Source organism: Epargyreus clarus, unplaced genomic scaffold, assembly GCF_041222505.1.
Source record: "Epargyreus clarus isolate Ecla_fem2 unplaced genomic scaffold, WU_Ecla_fem_2.2 ptg000006l, whole genome shotgun sequence".
Taxonomy (NCBI): Eukaryota; Metazoa; Arthropoda; class Insecta; order Lepidoptera; family Hesperiidae; genus Epargyreus; species Epargyreus clarus.
In genome coordinates, this window is record NW_027332214.1 from 8,167,640 (window position 1) to 8,184,508 (window position 16,869).

The window sequence follows — 16,869 nt, forward strand, 5'->3', positions numbered from 1 at the left end:
CTAAAATGATTCCTTAGTCTACCATGTGGTCGACTTTAAGTCCACCACAATTAGAACAAATTGTCTACATCCGGGCTTTATTGACCACGACCGTTTAATAGGTGTCGCCCGACCAAACGCATCTGCTCGATTCAACTAGTTAGTCCAATTTATTGTTTCAAATCAAGTCGGTACTCAGATAGACGTGCAAAAACGTCTAAGGACGCGAGGAATATACAAATACATAATATCGAGTTTGCAGCAGACGCTGACGCAATACAAGGACCTAATAAAAAATAATCGACACGATTTAATAGCGCGAACTAGTATTTTTGTTGCAATGCAAAAAATTGTGAAAAGCAGGTAAAATTGGCAGCGTTCGACGCTCGCGGCGGAATAGCGAGTGGGGAATCCCAAACGTACGTGTGTTCTTGGAAGTAGCAAGGCGCAGGAGAAATTTCACAAGCGCGATGTAGGTCAAGTCAGCCGGACTTGAAGTTTTCGCCTCGCAAAGGTTACCATCGCTACCGGCGCGCTGCCCGCCGACCGACAAGTCCGGTTGTGATCTTGCGCAATTGATAGACTCGTTTATCAGATCCGAAAAGATCAGTTGTTTCTAGACCGACCGATGCAATACCTCCAAATGGCAGGGCACGCGGAACAAAGAACGTACATACGTATACATTTGACGCGGCATACGATATAGGTTTCAATTTAACATTTTGAGTCACTCGGTTACCTATATTATGTATTGTAAATAGTACGCTGCACCGCACTGGGAATACCCAAGGATTTCATTCATGCATAGAATTAGTACCTACGAAACATGTTTTGAAAGTAAACTAGTCTGGGGCTGTGACGGTCGTGGCTGTGTGACCCGTAAAACATTTACCAATTCGCAATTGTTAAAACAGGCCTGTAGTTATTGATACGATTTGGTTTACTACTTAATTTGCAAGTACAATGATTGGAAGGAACATTTTCGAATATTGCCTAAAAGTTTATCATTTAGTAATTGTTACACAACAAAGACTCAAATTGAGCAACTAATAGTTAGTTAAGGAAGTGCTGAATGAAATAGTTTACATAAAAACGCCTTAGCCAATTCTAATGGAATATACAATGTAGGTACGTGACATTAGTCGCGTGATATTGTAACAAGGTAAAATTTGTCCGCCTTTAATAAAACGGTACGAGGAAAATTATTTACCAGAACTGGCTATGGTTTCGAACAAAAACAATTCTCAAAAACAAGTTGAATATAGAATTATTATTTGCACATATTATGGTACGAACAAATGGTACGGATCCATTAATATTGGCACAGATGCCAACAAGTTCGTGGAACTTCTCAATCGGTTGCGCGGAGGCATTGGAGCCTAGTGGGGACATCTCTGACATCATAGCATGACGTCATCGCTCGTACGAGTAGTGACGTAAATAGGTTCATGGTTGACCACAGGAGCTGAACCTCAGTTGTTAGAGGACAATATCGAATTAAATAGGTTAATACTACAATAAATCTTAATGTTATTGGTTTTAGATAATTCATTGACTATTAAGTAAGCGAAATACTCCAACAAAGCGTATGCAATAAAAACTGTAACATTGTATGTACAAAGTACGAAAACAATTTTCATATCAACCTAATAACTGATTATTTATTTGAAAACAAAAATAGACCATTATTCATAATAACGTTGATAAGAATTACAACACTGCAACGCTTATCAATTTCATGATACGACTTGTAACGCCATCTATCAGCAATGAGGTGAATTATTCGATATAACAGAACCTACTTATATGTAGTGATTTTATTAAACCATAGCTATTAGCTTCCTAAGTCTAGAAAAATCTACAGACTTCAATGCACCGAATATGTTGTTCATATTAAATCTAAATTAGAATTATATTTTAATTAGTAATAAATTAGGCAACATTTTAGTTTTCCAAAAAAAAATGGAAAATATAAATCCAAATGTTTGTATAATGTTCTTAACTAAATACGAAAAAATAATTAGGTTAGGAACATTAAAAGTAAAAATGATATGAACTTTTTTTTTTTCAAAAGAAGTTAAGGATCGTTACAAAAGCTTTTCTTTTCATGTTTGTTTTTACATGACGAAATTGCGCGCGAAGTGAACAAACTTTGGAAAGTTGTTTACTAGTCTCGTCACGGAATGTGTGGCGGTGTACACTGTGGAGCACCGGTTGAATAGAATTGCTTGCACTGTCAAAACTATGATAAATGATAATACTCACTATTGGCTTGTTGTAGTCGTCTGGTTGGTAGTCGAACATCGTGGCGTTAGCGAACATGAGACTGTCGTCTTGCTCGCAGCTGAGGAGATGGTACGGCACCAGCTGAGACATGAAGACTGCTTTCACAACAAACAGTCCTACCCAATAATTATTCACTAAAAGTTAACGCGTAAAAAAATCGAATGCAAGGCCGAAAACCTCAATCGCGGCGTGTCAATTCACTAGTTGATAAAGGTATGAGTCATGAGGAGGCTTCTGAATGTAAACGTACTCGTAGCTAGAATGTTTTATATCAGACTGAGTCAGTTCGCGCGGTCGCGGCAGTTTTGTATGATGGTGGCGAGCGCACCGCGCACGCGCAAATCCTATCACAGAACCGGAACGCAATATGTTACGCGGTATTCCAACAATTCGTCCACCAAGCCAAAATTTTTCAGCATCTTCAAAACATATTCAAATTGTTTCAATGATTCAATCGAATGCTTTCCACATGACACGTGGAGTAAATATTTTCGAAATAACTAATAAAGAGAGTTTGTTTCTCGAGAGAACGAAGTACGAAGCCAAAATACATGGCAAAATTGATAAACAAGTTTGATTCCGAGAAGTACGATCTATAATTCGGACAGCGCTCTATGAGACTAATGTGAAGTGAGTGTGAAGGTAGGTAACTTATTGAATACAAAATGAGCATTTGACACATATATTTAAATAAGGTGAAGTGGGTCATTTGCGATCCTTATGAATTGAATAACAAAATAAATTTTATGTATTAGGTATAGCGTTGTTATCATTAAACCACTCATCTGCAAACCACAAAACAAAGAACGTATAGAAAACAATGAATTTAAATATGCAATACCTACATTGACAGTATTGTGGTTAAGACGCAAGTTGATTTCAAATTAATTATATGAAGAAAATAGCAAAAACATTAGCAGTAATGTTGACTGCAGAGACATTCAGCTATATATAATATAGTTGCAATAGACCGGTGATAGAAGGAAAATTGTCATTCATATATTTTTAAAAATTGTTAACATTTTTTTCTGAAATATACTTACTTCAAATGTCAACGAATCCTAGATGGTATTACTCTCGTTGTTAATACTCAATCTACGCCATGTTTTGCCTACCAAAATTGATATTTGACAATTTCTTTATACTAGACAATGTTAAATTTCGATAAGAACGAGTTAGATAGATAAAAGATATTGTAGAAAAAAATTGACAATGTCCACTCTACAGAGGTTAAATTAAATTGGATTTCTTCGTTGCTAGGCATGTGCCTACAAAACATGAAATCCATCCATCCATAATATAGGTTCGAGTGTGTAAAGTATACCAACTCCCTACAGATCACAGAGGCTAACTGGCCTGACGTCTAATTTGGTTCCAACAGTGGCATAATGAATTGGGTATGAATTACCATGACCAGCACAGAGACCTTACATTTAATTTGGTCTCAGCAGTAGCACAATGACTAGGACTGCAGTATACCAATTAGAAATAAGCGTGATGTTATACTGAAGGGTGTAAAGCGTAAACACAGTTACCATGGCGACGGATCCCGGGAAATTGTTTCACAACAAGCATGATCGCATCATTTCCCCGAACCGAGGGTTGGATCGCGATAACTTAGTATCGCATTTGTTTATTGTAAAACCTTGAACCTATTGATTTTTATTACTATTCACTAAGGTAAAGGCCATTTGGTACGGGAGACATACTTTTTCGAGGCATTCCATCTAAGTCCTCATGGGCAGCGGCGCATAGTCGAACTCGGATAGGAATTTAATTTTATCTAAGGTTGATTATAGTTATCCATGGACGGCAGTAGCCCCTTTCCATCAGGTAGGCTGCATGCTCGTCTACTCCAGTATTATAAAAAATACTAAAAGTGCTTCATCATCAACACAGGGTTTTTTTCCACTTAAATATTACCGGGTCAAGGTGAAATATTGTGAAATCGTATGATTTTTTCCTAAACAAACCAAGCATACTTTCAATGATACTGATCCATATCACCTACGGAAAATTGGGGAATATAAAGAAAATATCTAATTCCTATTATTGGAGATAAACAAAGAAAAAACGTAATGTACCTACAATTGTAAGCGATAATTTTCAGATTTCCTGCTAAAGCTTTGATCAATGATAAAGGGTGACGTAATGTTTCAGTCATGATTAGGGTTGCCAAACATTTTGCTTTAGGCGGACATGTTTGTTTTGTTATCAACGTATCAGTGCGGCCGTATATTTATATGAGCAGGTAATCGGGCTTGCGGCCAAGGCAAATAAGTCTCCAAACACCTCTCGCAACCTCGTGATTCATTAGAATACAATTTGTAAAGGTGGTAAAGAAGACATACCTTTCTGAGGCATTCCAACTTAGTCCTGGGGGGTAACGGCACATCAGTGGCCGACTTCAGGTAGGAAACTAATCTTATTTGGGGTTGAATACAGATGTCCATGGGCGGCACTGGCCACATACTATCAAGTGGATTGTATGCCCCTATATTATATAAAAAAATAGTAAAGCCAAACCGGCTTAAACATGCCGAAGCCTGGTCACCCTAGTCTCGATAGTAAATCAATACAAATGCCTGCAGTGTCTCACGTATGACCAGACAGCATGGTTTCTCTCTATGACCCACGTTATGTAAACGAACGCTTATAAGATACTTTTAACTATTGCACGCCTCATAATCGTAATCTTTGCTCAGTTAATTATTATGAAGGTCAGAGTATTAACTATAACCAACGAATTTACTTTATACTTAATATTCTTTTATTTTAGAGACTATGACATAATATGCCTATTAGCATGATGGTAGAAAGCCTTCTAGCTGGTAATCTGGGGTCGTTTTCCATTTGATTTTTGGGGATTTATGGAAAACCACAATATTGTCGAATGGTGTGTACAGTTGTTCGCCCTTAAGGGCTCCTTTGATTCTGCGAAAATACATTTTCTATCGGGTCGTTAATGGGTTTATGATTAAAGACAGCGAAACAGTTGAAGGTGGTAGAACCCTTTGTGGTTCGACTCCGGCGGCACCACCGCCACACCTATTTCTACCTAATAATAGCAGTGTTAGGCGCTGCTGTGTTCCGGTTTGAAGGGTGTGGTAAGGGAGACATACTTTTCCGAGGCGTTCCAGCTTAGTCCTCAGGGGTAGCGGCGCATCTGTGGCCGACCTCAGGTAGGAATATCTAATCCTATCTGAGGTTGATTACAGATGTCCATGGGCGGCAGTAGCCACTTACCATCAGGTGGACTGCATGCTCGTCTGCTACTCATATACTATAAAAAAAAGAACTATAAAAAAAAGTGTAAAATTTCATTAGCAACACAAGATCATTATTACACCACTACAAAAATGACAGTCATGGTTGCAAGGCTACTTTAAATTCATATCAAATGTATAAATATATACCTATCTATATATACCTAGGCATTAATGATTTAAATATCGTAAGGGTATTTCGCACCGCCTAAAATGATAGAATTTTGCCTCTTATATTTCCTTCCGATATTTTCGTTAATTTTTTCGCCTGGATTGTAGTATTACTACAGTACTTACACGTTACTACAAAATAAATTCAGTAACTTACAATTTTTTGGTATGATAATATAATATAAGTGGTCCAATTGATCGGTTTAGTAAAACACATTTGGAATTAAAATTCAGAAGTAAAAATATAATTTTAAAACATTTCTTAAAGTTATCCTGTGTAGTGTAACTTGGAAACACATTTTTATCATGGTCATTTTTTATAAGCCACGTTAATAAAAATAAGTGTAGTTTTTATACCATTTTCCAAGTTAGCAATAATGCTAGGATACCAGACGATATAAACTAGTTATTTTTTCGTTTTTCTTTCTTTCCTTCTTACGTACATTTCGAGACTAAACGTTACTTTATCGAGTCCATTAAAAATTTATATGGTTTGTTCAGTAGTGTATTTTATGATTATTTCAATTTTGAGAAATTTATGGCGACAAATCTGTTAAAAATCATTGTATATCTAAATTGCAAATATTTAAATCTATGTATGAAGTTCTCATTATAATTATTGTTCAGTTTAAAATAACCATGAGGCCAGTGTATATAAAATACCCAAAAAACCATTTCAGCTCTAATACTTCAATGGGGCAGTGGGTCGTTTACAGGTTTCTGTAATTTCTAACTATACCTACTTTAAATCTAAAGTGAAAGTTCTGAGTATTAAACTGTAGTTGTGATTGAGGAAAACGCGAGCTACGATTAACGGTACGGCTAGCGTGGTGACGTCAGCTTCTTGGAAAACTCGACCTGCGCCCGCGCACTGAAAACATCACGCCACTGATCAGCCTACAGTGGTATTGTACAATGTACACGAATCGTCTTACAGGGTGATAACCCGGCCTGTCATGAAAGTCCCGAGTTCATTTTTTTTATTACATATGAGTAGCAGACCAGCATTCAGTCCACCTGATGGTAAGTGTAATCTGTAATCAACTGCAGATATGATTAGATATTCCTACCTGAGTTTGGCCACGGATGCGCCACTACTCCTTAGGACTAAGCCGGAACGCCTCGGAAAAGTACGTCTACCTTACCACACCCTTCAAACCAGAACAAAACAGCATTTAACGCTGCTGTTACGAGGTAGGTGTCAATTCCTGAGCAGATATAAAGTAATAGTGAATTAAGAAGCCTTTTCGTTTATGTACTAGTCTGTGTATGAGATCTGGAGCCTCACACATATAGACAATTTTATAACCGTTATAAGGTACTGTTGTTGCATATTTTGATATCACACAAATAAACATAATTTGCTTCAATAATTTACCTTTAATTTTCATTTATTTGTGCTGATTTACGTGTACAATTTACTAAAAGGAAAACCCGAAAAGTAGGTAGGTATATCACCCGTCATTGCGGTATTCGAAAATCCATACTTACGCACAATTACAGTCAAAACACATTAAGGTATTTTTGGGCATCATTTTGAAGGTAAAAGATATAACAGAACAAAAAAATTAACCTTATTCTCTAGCTCTAGAAAAGTGTGAAACCGTGCAAAATTAAACCAACGACCGGTCTAGCATTATTTACACGGGCTGTGTAAATTACCACGTAGTGTCATGTACACAGTACACATACACGCTTATAAAATTGTTGACTGTCGTTCAACGAGACCGTACTCGTTTTTTTATATTTTAAACGATTGATGAAATTTGTTATGAGTAGTTCGATTCCTGAGGCCTTAAATGCTTCGATGTAAAAATACCTATGCTTGACTTGGACATTTCTTGTAAAGTTATCTTCTGTTGCATAAAGGTTGGGTAAAATCGGCGCAGTCACCACTACCACCACACATTCCTGACTTTACAGCGCTGCTGTGTTCTGGTCTGAATCTGGTGGTAAAGGTACTTCCATGTGATCCATATGATAGGATTCACACAGTTATTTATGTATTTCTGTACAAACCAAAGATGTATCAAAATTTCTGCTTAATCCGTTAGGGTGAACTGGTTTAAAATTTAGTTACAAAATTTGATCTGCACATACTAACACGGCAAGTTCAAAAGAAGCTCGTTAAAAAACTTCAAATTACTTTTATAACATAAACTAGCTGACCCGGTAAACGTTGTGTTGCCATATAAATAAAAAAATGTTAAGGGTGAACAACCCTTATCACTTAGGGGTATGAAAAACAGATAGTAGCCGATTCTCAGACCTACTGAATATGCATACAAAATTTGGTGAAAATCGGTAAAGCTGTTTCGGAGGAGTACGGTAACTAACATTGTGACACGAGAATTTTACGTATAAAATAAAATATACGTTACCTAACTAGCAAATAGATGACTATACCGAATTTTTGGTTCCGTGCCATAATATGATTCGATAAAAAATTTAAAGAGGTTTTTCTCAGTAAGCAGTTATTTCGACTATTTATAGTTAGCGAAAAACCGACCAAGGTCTTGGTAGACTTGGCCTTCTTATTTTCTCACAATATTTTATTTGTAAGCTGTGACAGGGAAACGTCTTTATTCATAAAATCATCATAAACAATATTTTATTGATGTTTCTTTGTTCTTTTCAAAGGTTAATTTGCCTATTGTTTTTATGCTTAAACCTAGCTCTTCTTTTAAAAGTCATACGTTTAAAAATCACTCAACGATTTTTTTTCTTATTTCTAGCATGATACAAGTCTTGCGTTTAGATATAGCGTTTTGATGAAGTGCATAGTCAATTGCTAAATCTTATAAAAAAATTAAACAATATAATATACGAATTGTACGAACGTTTAATAATTAAGGTTCTATTTTGATAGCAATCACATTATAAAAATATAAATATTAGGTTGTATGTTTTTTAAAGGGTTTTTTTTTATAAAATAATGAACCTAATGTCTACATAAATACATTGGACCGACGATCCGAATACAACTAACAAAACATTAAAGTATAATTTGTTGCTACAAAAACCACAAGCAAAAAACTGTATACACTCCATGAACTGCCACGCTAAGTAATCTTTTATTGGGTCAAAATTTTCAAATATATTGGTACTAAGTACTTCATAATCAATTTTTTTTTTCACACTTTATTTATATGTTCAGTGTTGCCATATAAATAAAAAAATATTAAGGGTGAACTACCCTTATCAGTTAGGGGTATGAAAAATAGATAGTAGCCGATTCTCAGACCTACTGAATATGCATATAAAATTTGGTGAAAATCGGTAAAGCCGTTTCGGCGGAGTACGGTAACTAACATTGTGACACGAGAATTTTATATATAAGATGACGATAATCTATGAAATTAGCCACATATCGTTCTATTATTCTATACTTAACAATAAATTAATTAAACATTTATATGTTAACATTGCCTTGTCGTACGTCCCTAAGGAAAACCATAAGCCAAAACAACAGAGGTTGTGTAAATTAATTTTGATATCAATGGTATATTTGCGTATATGTATAGCACACGTGTTTCTTTGAACAAAAACATCTGTACAGGCTTGTAGCTGATATTATAATAACATACAATGTTTTGTTCAATAACTGAATGTACTTGTGATCAAAAGTTAACAAAAGGCAAGGAAGGTTATAGTTGTTTTTTAGGGTTCTGAAGTCAAAGGTACAGACGGGAACCTATTACTAGAGTTCTGATGTCTATCTGTCAGTCTGTCATGGAGTTCTCAAAGTACTCTTTGTTTATTTTCAAAACCAACATTTACCAAATATCATTACAAAAACAAAACAGTTATCAAAACTGTTCTGGCACAAGCCCCTCTTTTTTTAATAAATCCCTAATTTATCAACTGACGTTGGTTAGTAACTTTACCAAATGACATTGGTAGATTTCAGGTAAAACTGGTAATTCCAGGACTTGCCATATTTTGGACTTTGACAGTAACATAGTCAATGTTTTTATAATACAAGTATTTTTATAACTTCTGTAATAACAAATACGGCAATTAAAAATGGAATATTTGGTGGGACAGAACCTTCATGTTCAAATTCAAGTCACACGTGGGCAATTCATATAACTTCTTATCCATTATATATCTACCATATTCTAATTGTAACTATTTTCCTTTTTTACGAAACAGAAGTAGCTCAAGTAGCTAACGAGGGTGCAATCCACCTGACGAAAAATGGCCAACACCACTCTTGAACATCTGTATTCAACCCTAGACACCATTGGCAGTTCGGTCACAAATGTATTATCCCTACTTTTATAGTTTTATTTATAATCCAATCCAACTAAACATAATATATTTATTATCTTTATCTTTATCTTTATCTTTATCTTTATCTTTATAATGCATTTACGATCATATTCGTACATCACATTTGCTGCATTATAATTAATAATAGTCACATGAACATAAAATCACAATAATAATTAAAATATCATTCATTCATTGAACGGAAAGGAAATATTTCTGAAAACTTGCAAGTCATATAACCTAACGTGTAAAACTTCCCAACCCCAAACAAGTACCATTTTCCTGTAAAACATTTACAAATGTCAATTAATTCATGTAATATATCATGCTAAGTCATTCCACCCAGATTCCCCCTTTCCAACCTTATATAAGCATTGCAGTCACAATATGACTACTTTGCAGAAAAAACTATATTATTATGTCTTTTACCCTTTTATGTCTGTTAATAATAATATACATTTATTTCTTAGAATAAATTACAAATAAACATGATGTATTTACTAATTTATTGGAAACAATAATGTTAACAAGCAATAAAACTATAATACTTAATAACAAGATATTCAAATATTATAAGACATAGACTTTTTTTTTTTTTATAATATAAGAGTAGCAGACGAGCATGCAGTCCACCTGATGGTAAGTGGCTACTGCCGCCCATGGACATCTGTAATAAACCCCAGATAGGATTAGATATTCCTACCTGAGGTCGGCCACAGATGCGCCGCTACCCCTGAGGACTAAGCTGGAATGCCTCGGAAAAGTCTTTCTCCCTTACCACACCCTTCAAACCGGAACACAGCAGCACCTAACACTGCAGTTATTAGGTAGAAATAGGTGGGGCGGTGGTGCCGCCGGAGTCGAACCACAAAGGGTTCTACCACCTTCAAAAACTGACTGCTTGCTATTTTTGAATTAAGTTAAATAAATAAATTCATTCAAGGTTTGACTACAAGCTAATATTATAAACAGGAGTTTTAAAATGAATAGCTAGACTATGGTGGCACTACCCCCACACCTAATTCTTATTTAAATTATTACAGTAGTTCTACTTTATTCTACTTTTAAGGGTGTGATAATAAAGATCCTATTATGGATGTTGTAATATGAATAAAGGCATTAATGTGCCTTTGATCAACTCCTGGAAAGACATCAAGTTTAGCAACATATTGAATAAATTATATAAATTATTTTCATTTTCTTCTACAGCATATAAATGACACATAATATTTTATTGTTCATGTTTATTGACCTTTATGAGCTGCAATGGCCACTAGTAGTTCAATACAATTAATAAAGCACTGTTTTACCTCATACGTAACACAATCTTTATCATTATTTAACAATAAAAAAATATTTTTTCTGTTTAAAACATGTTTCAAGAATACAATCAAGCTTATATCTGATGACATAAGCGACAATTTCTAGGAAATATTACTAATGGAGAACACCATATCTATGTTATCAGGTGATATGTGTTCAGTTTAACGTTATCACATTACTAGAATTATATCAGTTTTGCACAAGGTAACGATAAAGGAACTAGACATATTGGCACTCGTTATCATATAGCTATATATGAGTGTTTTATCCTTTTTATGAACTCCACCTGACGTTAAGTGGTCACCACCAATATGTACATAATGGTAACCTCAGATAAGATAGGAAATATATACAAAAATGTTTAATAAATATTTTTTTATAAACTTTTGTATAAAGTTAAACTTTGGTAAAAATATAAATAAGTAAGTGATTCAGTTTTTTAACAAATACCCTATATAACTCATAAAGTAGTAAAGTATGCGATATGGACATGGATGAAAGTAGGGAAATAATTATTATAAGCCGTCACCATAGTGAATTACCAATACCAGACTTTTCGAAGATCTGGTTTTGCACATTTTGAAAAAAAATCAGTCTTAAACAGAAAGATCTAGTAGAAAATATTGGTCAAGTTTTGAAAACTAAACATCTTCATTACTATACTTTCTGTTAAATTAATTTGACAGTGGCAATGAAGTAATAATGGAGACGATTATTATATTGTGAGATTATTTGTAAATGTAAATTTTTGGTAATTACAAGGATTTCATTTATTTCTTTCAAATTTTATTAATAAACTGAATTGTATAAAATATATTTTTCATTTAAATATCAAGTAAACATAAAAATTGATTAGGTGATGTGAAAAATCATAGTTGAAAATAGATCCTTTTACTTATCAAACTTACTCAATGTAAACATCTATTTGAAGAGATATTGATTTCTATGATCTAATATTATTTTTATTTTCATTAATTTTAAAGCAATATTTAATAAATTAACAAATTTATAAAGTAACAAATTAATAAACATGTTATGTGTTTAGTAAACTTTCTGTAAATAGGCATAGTGTGTAGTTATTTAAGGAACCAGGTAAATAGTCTTGGTTACACTGAAATTCGTTTTATATGAGAATTAGTTTCCGTAAATACTTCACTGTAATCTGGTTCCAAGTTGTACATACTTCAATCCATTTCCTGTTATTGTCCGTCGATTGCGCATACGACGAAAATTGGTTCGAATCGACAAGTTACTAGGAGTCAAGGAAGTGTCAAGAACCTGTAGGAAACTTACCGTTAGTAATGATCTCGAGGTAGGCATCGATGATACGAACTCGTTTGTGGAGGACCCCTGCGATGATTGGCTATCGCAGGAGAAGTCCGAGTGGTTGGACTGGCTATCACTTATTTCAAGCTTCATCGTCATCAGTTCAAGTTCTCAACACGCTAACACAACAGGTCCAGATTTACGTAATTGTTTCAAGGAGCGTAAACTATTACCACTACGTATTATCTATCGAACACTGAGATAAGTACAACTATCTGACAGTTCATTGATGACAGTACCACATCAAAATAAAAAGCGCGTCAAAGAAATTAGGAGCGAACGAGATCACAACAATGATGACTCATCACTCATCAGTGCAGTTTGCACGATGACGTCGGCCTCGCTTTGGGGATGCCCTTCTCCTGAGAATTTCTTACTTTGTTATTACGAAATGTCTTAACCGCCCACTTTTATTTCGTATCATCATACTTTTCTATTATGCTATCCTACTTCAGCTTAAGCAATTTGAAGGGTGATCTCACCGTCTAATAATAGCGGTATGACGCGATATTCCACCAATGAGAATTAAATATGCGATTGACGTCACTCGAATTGAAAATTCTTGAGTGATTGAAAGAGATAGATATATCTCAGAACTCTTCGCGCTTATTCGCCTGTTTATTGTACTCCACTTACAACAAACTTTTTTTTATAGATGTTGTTTATATATTTTAAATATACTTAAATCTCAGATTAATAACATTTTACTTATCAAATATATAAATATGATCTTTCATTTTGCCTTTTGCTTTGTTTGTACGCATTAGTTATACAGACTATAATGACCAATACAATCGCATGTGATTATATCATCGATTATAATCAATCGATCGATCATAGGCCACAGCAATTTCTGCCTATTAACAGTGATGCTACAGTGTCTTCAGGCTTCAAGAGTGTAAAATCTGTGTGATAAGGGAGATATGTTTCCGAGGCTTCCAATTTAGTCCTCAGGGGTAGCAAGGGATCTGTGGTCCACCTCAATTTAAATAATCGTTTGTATATTGGGTTGATTTATTATGTCGACGGGCGGCAATAGTCATTTACCATTGGGTGGACTGCAGGCTCGTCTGCTACTCTTGCTATACTTATTATGTTAAGTTACTAAGTTACTTATTTGTATTTATATCTCATGACTTGATTTGGTTTAGTATTACAATCACAAATCACATTTGATCAGCCGGGAAATACATTTTACTGCATATCATTACATTATTATTTATATTAATTCATGGTTAACAATAGGTTGATCGACTGGCGATATTAATTTGATCTATTAATGGTTTATAACTATTGTCGACCAAATTTGTTTTTAGTTCATCTCTTGTTCGCTTCTTCTTACATATTTAATATAATATCTCGAGGTAATTAACCCAATATTTGAAAATTTACTGACTTTAACATCTATTTAAAGTAAAATTTATATTAAAATCTGAACAAAACACAAAATACTTCATTTAAAAATTATTTTATATTATTAATAATCGAGAGAAATGCAACATTACATTAACAACATATATTTTAACATTTCTTCTTGAACGACTATACAAATGTCAACTTCATGTGACGATTAATGTCAATGTCAAGTCGCGACGAACCACAGCTGTCTATCCAATGTATTGAATTAGCTGCCGTGCTTGTAATTTACGTTTGTATTTCAATGATAAATATTACAAAAGTAGTAAAATTTGGTGCTTCTAGTGATAAAACTTAGACATTTTTTCCATATTTATTAAAAAAACTACTTAATTTAGGTTAATAAAGAGGTTTTGTTTGTAAAAGTTTTGAAACATGTCAGGAAAAAATTGTAAGCATTGTGGCTCATCTGAGATCGAAGTGGACCCATCGAGAGGTGATGCGGTGTGTACAAACTGTGGTTCTGTGTTGGAGGACAATTTAATAGTCGCTGAGATCGAGTTTCAAGAGAATGCGCACGGAGGTGCATCGGCCATCGGACAGTTCGTGTCTTCGGAGTCTAAAGGCGGCGCATCTGGTTTCGGCAGAGGTAAGAGGCATTGTAACGAGTAAAAAAAGTGTTGTTTATTCGCCCTTATTTTGTCATTACACAAAGACTGAGAAGTTAGGTAGTAAAGGATATTTTTGTTATAACCTTTTTTGTATTGTGAGGTTCTAAATTAATCGTCGCCAATTATTTATTTTTATTAGTTCACCTGAATAAGTTACGATAAATTAAAATCAAGTTGAATTTTTAGGCTGTACACTGTAATAAAAAGCAGAAGGTGAACCTTTGTGGTTTGACACAGTCAGTACCAGTAGTATTAAGCATTGCTGTGTTCTGGTTTGAAGAGTGTGGTAAGGGATTTTCTGAGGCATTCATACTAAGTCCTGAGGCATAGGAATTGACTGTGGTCGTACACGGGTAGGAATCCATGTCCATTGGCAGTAGTAGCCACTCAAGGTGGACTGCAAAATTAAAATTACACAAAAATTGGTTGGAAATCTTCTGAAGTCTGTTAACATATAAGAAATAGCTTGCCACTGCTGTCGACTAATCAACTTAAAGTAAATTAGAAAAAATAAAGAAATCACCCATCATTTTGAGATTAATTAAGACATTATTATGTAATAATGGGAACTTACAATATTACGTTTTAATTACTTTTTTGCCGATGTAAATAGATAAAAATTTAAGTCAAAAAGACAATATGTATCCTGAATACCTGTTGCATATTATTCTAATGAAAGGAATCAATTTGTGAATGTCGTTTCAGCTTTCAATGTCGGAATTGGTCTGGAATCCAGAGAGATGACATTGAGGAAGGCAAGAGATGGCATCACAACACTCTGCCAGCAGTTGCGGCTGAATCAGCAGTGTATTGACATCGCTTGCAACTTCTTCAAGATGGCACTGTCGAGACATCTTACTATTGGACGACCTGCAAGCCTTACTCAAGCAGCCTGTGTGTATATGACATGCAGAACTGAAGGCACAGCACGTATCCTTTTTACCCAAATTTCTATATATTTTCATTTTAATATTCTTTACGATCTGCTCAGAAGTGTAAAAGGCTTTTGTTTATTAAGAAAAATATTTGTAAACACCTGTTTATGTAGGTGCATTATTTAGCAAGTTTAAAGTTATATGTAACAAATATATCTCAAATAAGGGTCCTTTTATGCACTGACCTCCCAGCAGGAGCTCCTGGAACTTGCGTGCAAATGAATGAATGACACTGTACTCTGTAAATTTTTTGAAACTGTACCATTTTTCTAAACATTCTCTCGGGACCATTAATTTTATTATTACTTCAGGTGGATAAGCTCATCTTACATGCCATAGTATTTTGCAGTATTAACGGTTAATATAGTTATTGAAAGTTTAATTTAGCGGTTTCTACACTCATAGCCTCAAACAATGATTTATTTTGTATCCATGGACTCACAAAGACAAATACACAAACTACCAGACATTTAAATTCTAAATTCATTGTTTGGATATGTCTTGCTTAAGATTAAAGCCATAACCCATTGTCAGATCATTATAATGACTGCTCTGCCATGCAGGTGTAATTTATATATCTACTAGCTGACCCAGAAAACGTTGTGTTGCCATATAAATAAAAAAATGTTAGGGTGAACAACCCTTATCAGTAAGGGTATGAAAAATAGATAATAGCCGATTCTCAGACCTACTGAATATGCATATAAAATTTGGTGAAAATCGGTAAAGCCGTTTCGGAGGAGTATGGTAACTAACATGACACGAGAATTTTATATTTAAGATGATGATCATTACAATGATTATAGACAATATTATGTATATTGTATTGTGATTGAAGTTAATTTTCTTATCTGGCTCTTCAGACCTTCTGATTGACATCAGTGATGCTCAGCAAATTTGTTGCTACCAACTTGGTAGAGCATATTACAGATTGTCCCGAGCACTCTGCATCAACATTCCTCCCACAGGTAAGTGCATATTTTTATAAGACTATATAAATGAATATTGTTTTATTAAACTCATAATTACAAGTCAGTAACATATCATGTTATGTTTTGCAGTCTGGTAAATAGACTTTTATGTAACTCCATATATAGCAGTGGTTCTGAAAGTAGTTACAGATGCATTCACTCATGAGGACTAAGATGCTCATATGTAATATAGCTGGCACCCACACCCACCAAAGGCACATTAGAAATAGGCAGGTGCAAGTCCTTGGTGGAAGCATACTGATTCTATATTTTTTTAAATAATAAAGAAGTAAACTAGCTTGCAGTTTAA

At 34.4% G+C, this 16,869-nt stretch overlaps 2 protein-coding genes across 4 annotated transcripts in view; one reads left to right on the forward strand and one right to left on the reverse strand.

Annotated features, from left to right (window-relative positions):
- The window catches only part of kay (transcription factor kayak), a 51,474-nt gene extending 38,384 nt beyond the window's left edge, over positions 1-13,090 (reverse strand). The window contains exon 1 of one of the 2 annotated variants that reach the window (XM_073073942.1): positions 12,594-13,090. In XM_073073942.1, the coding sequence (XP_072930043.1) occupies positions 12,594-12,725 (132 nt within the window). In that variant the 5' untranslated portion in view covers positions 12,726-13,090. Of the gene's footprint in view, positions 1-2,244; positions 2,553-12,593 lie in introns of those variants that run through there. The other variant, XM_073073943.1, reaches the window with a different exon arrangement.
- Positions 13,091-14,212: 1,122 nt separating this feature from the next.
- The window catches only part of Brf (Brf RNA polymerase III subunit), a 31,692-nt gene continuing 29,035 nt past the window's right edge, over positions 14,213-16,869 (forward strand). For both annotated transcript variants that reach the window (XM_073073950.1, XM_073073951.1), the window contains exons 1-3: positions 14,213-14,631; positions 15,359-15,583; positions 16,452-16,556. In XM_073073950.1, the coding sequence (XP_072930051.1) occupies positions 14,418-14,631; positions 15,359-15,583; positions 16,452-16,556 (544 nt within the window). In that variant the 5' untranslated portion in view covers positions 14,213-14,417. The remainder of the gene's footprint in view (positions 14,632-15,358; positions 15,584-16,451; positions 16,557-16,869) is intronic.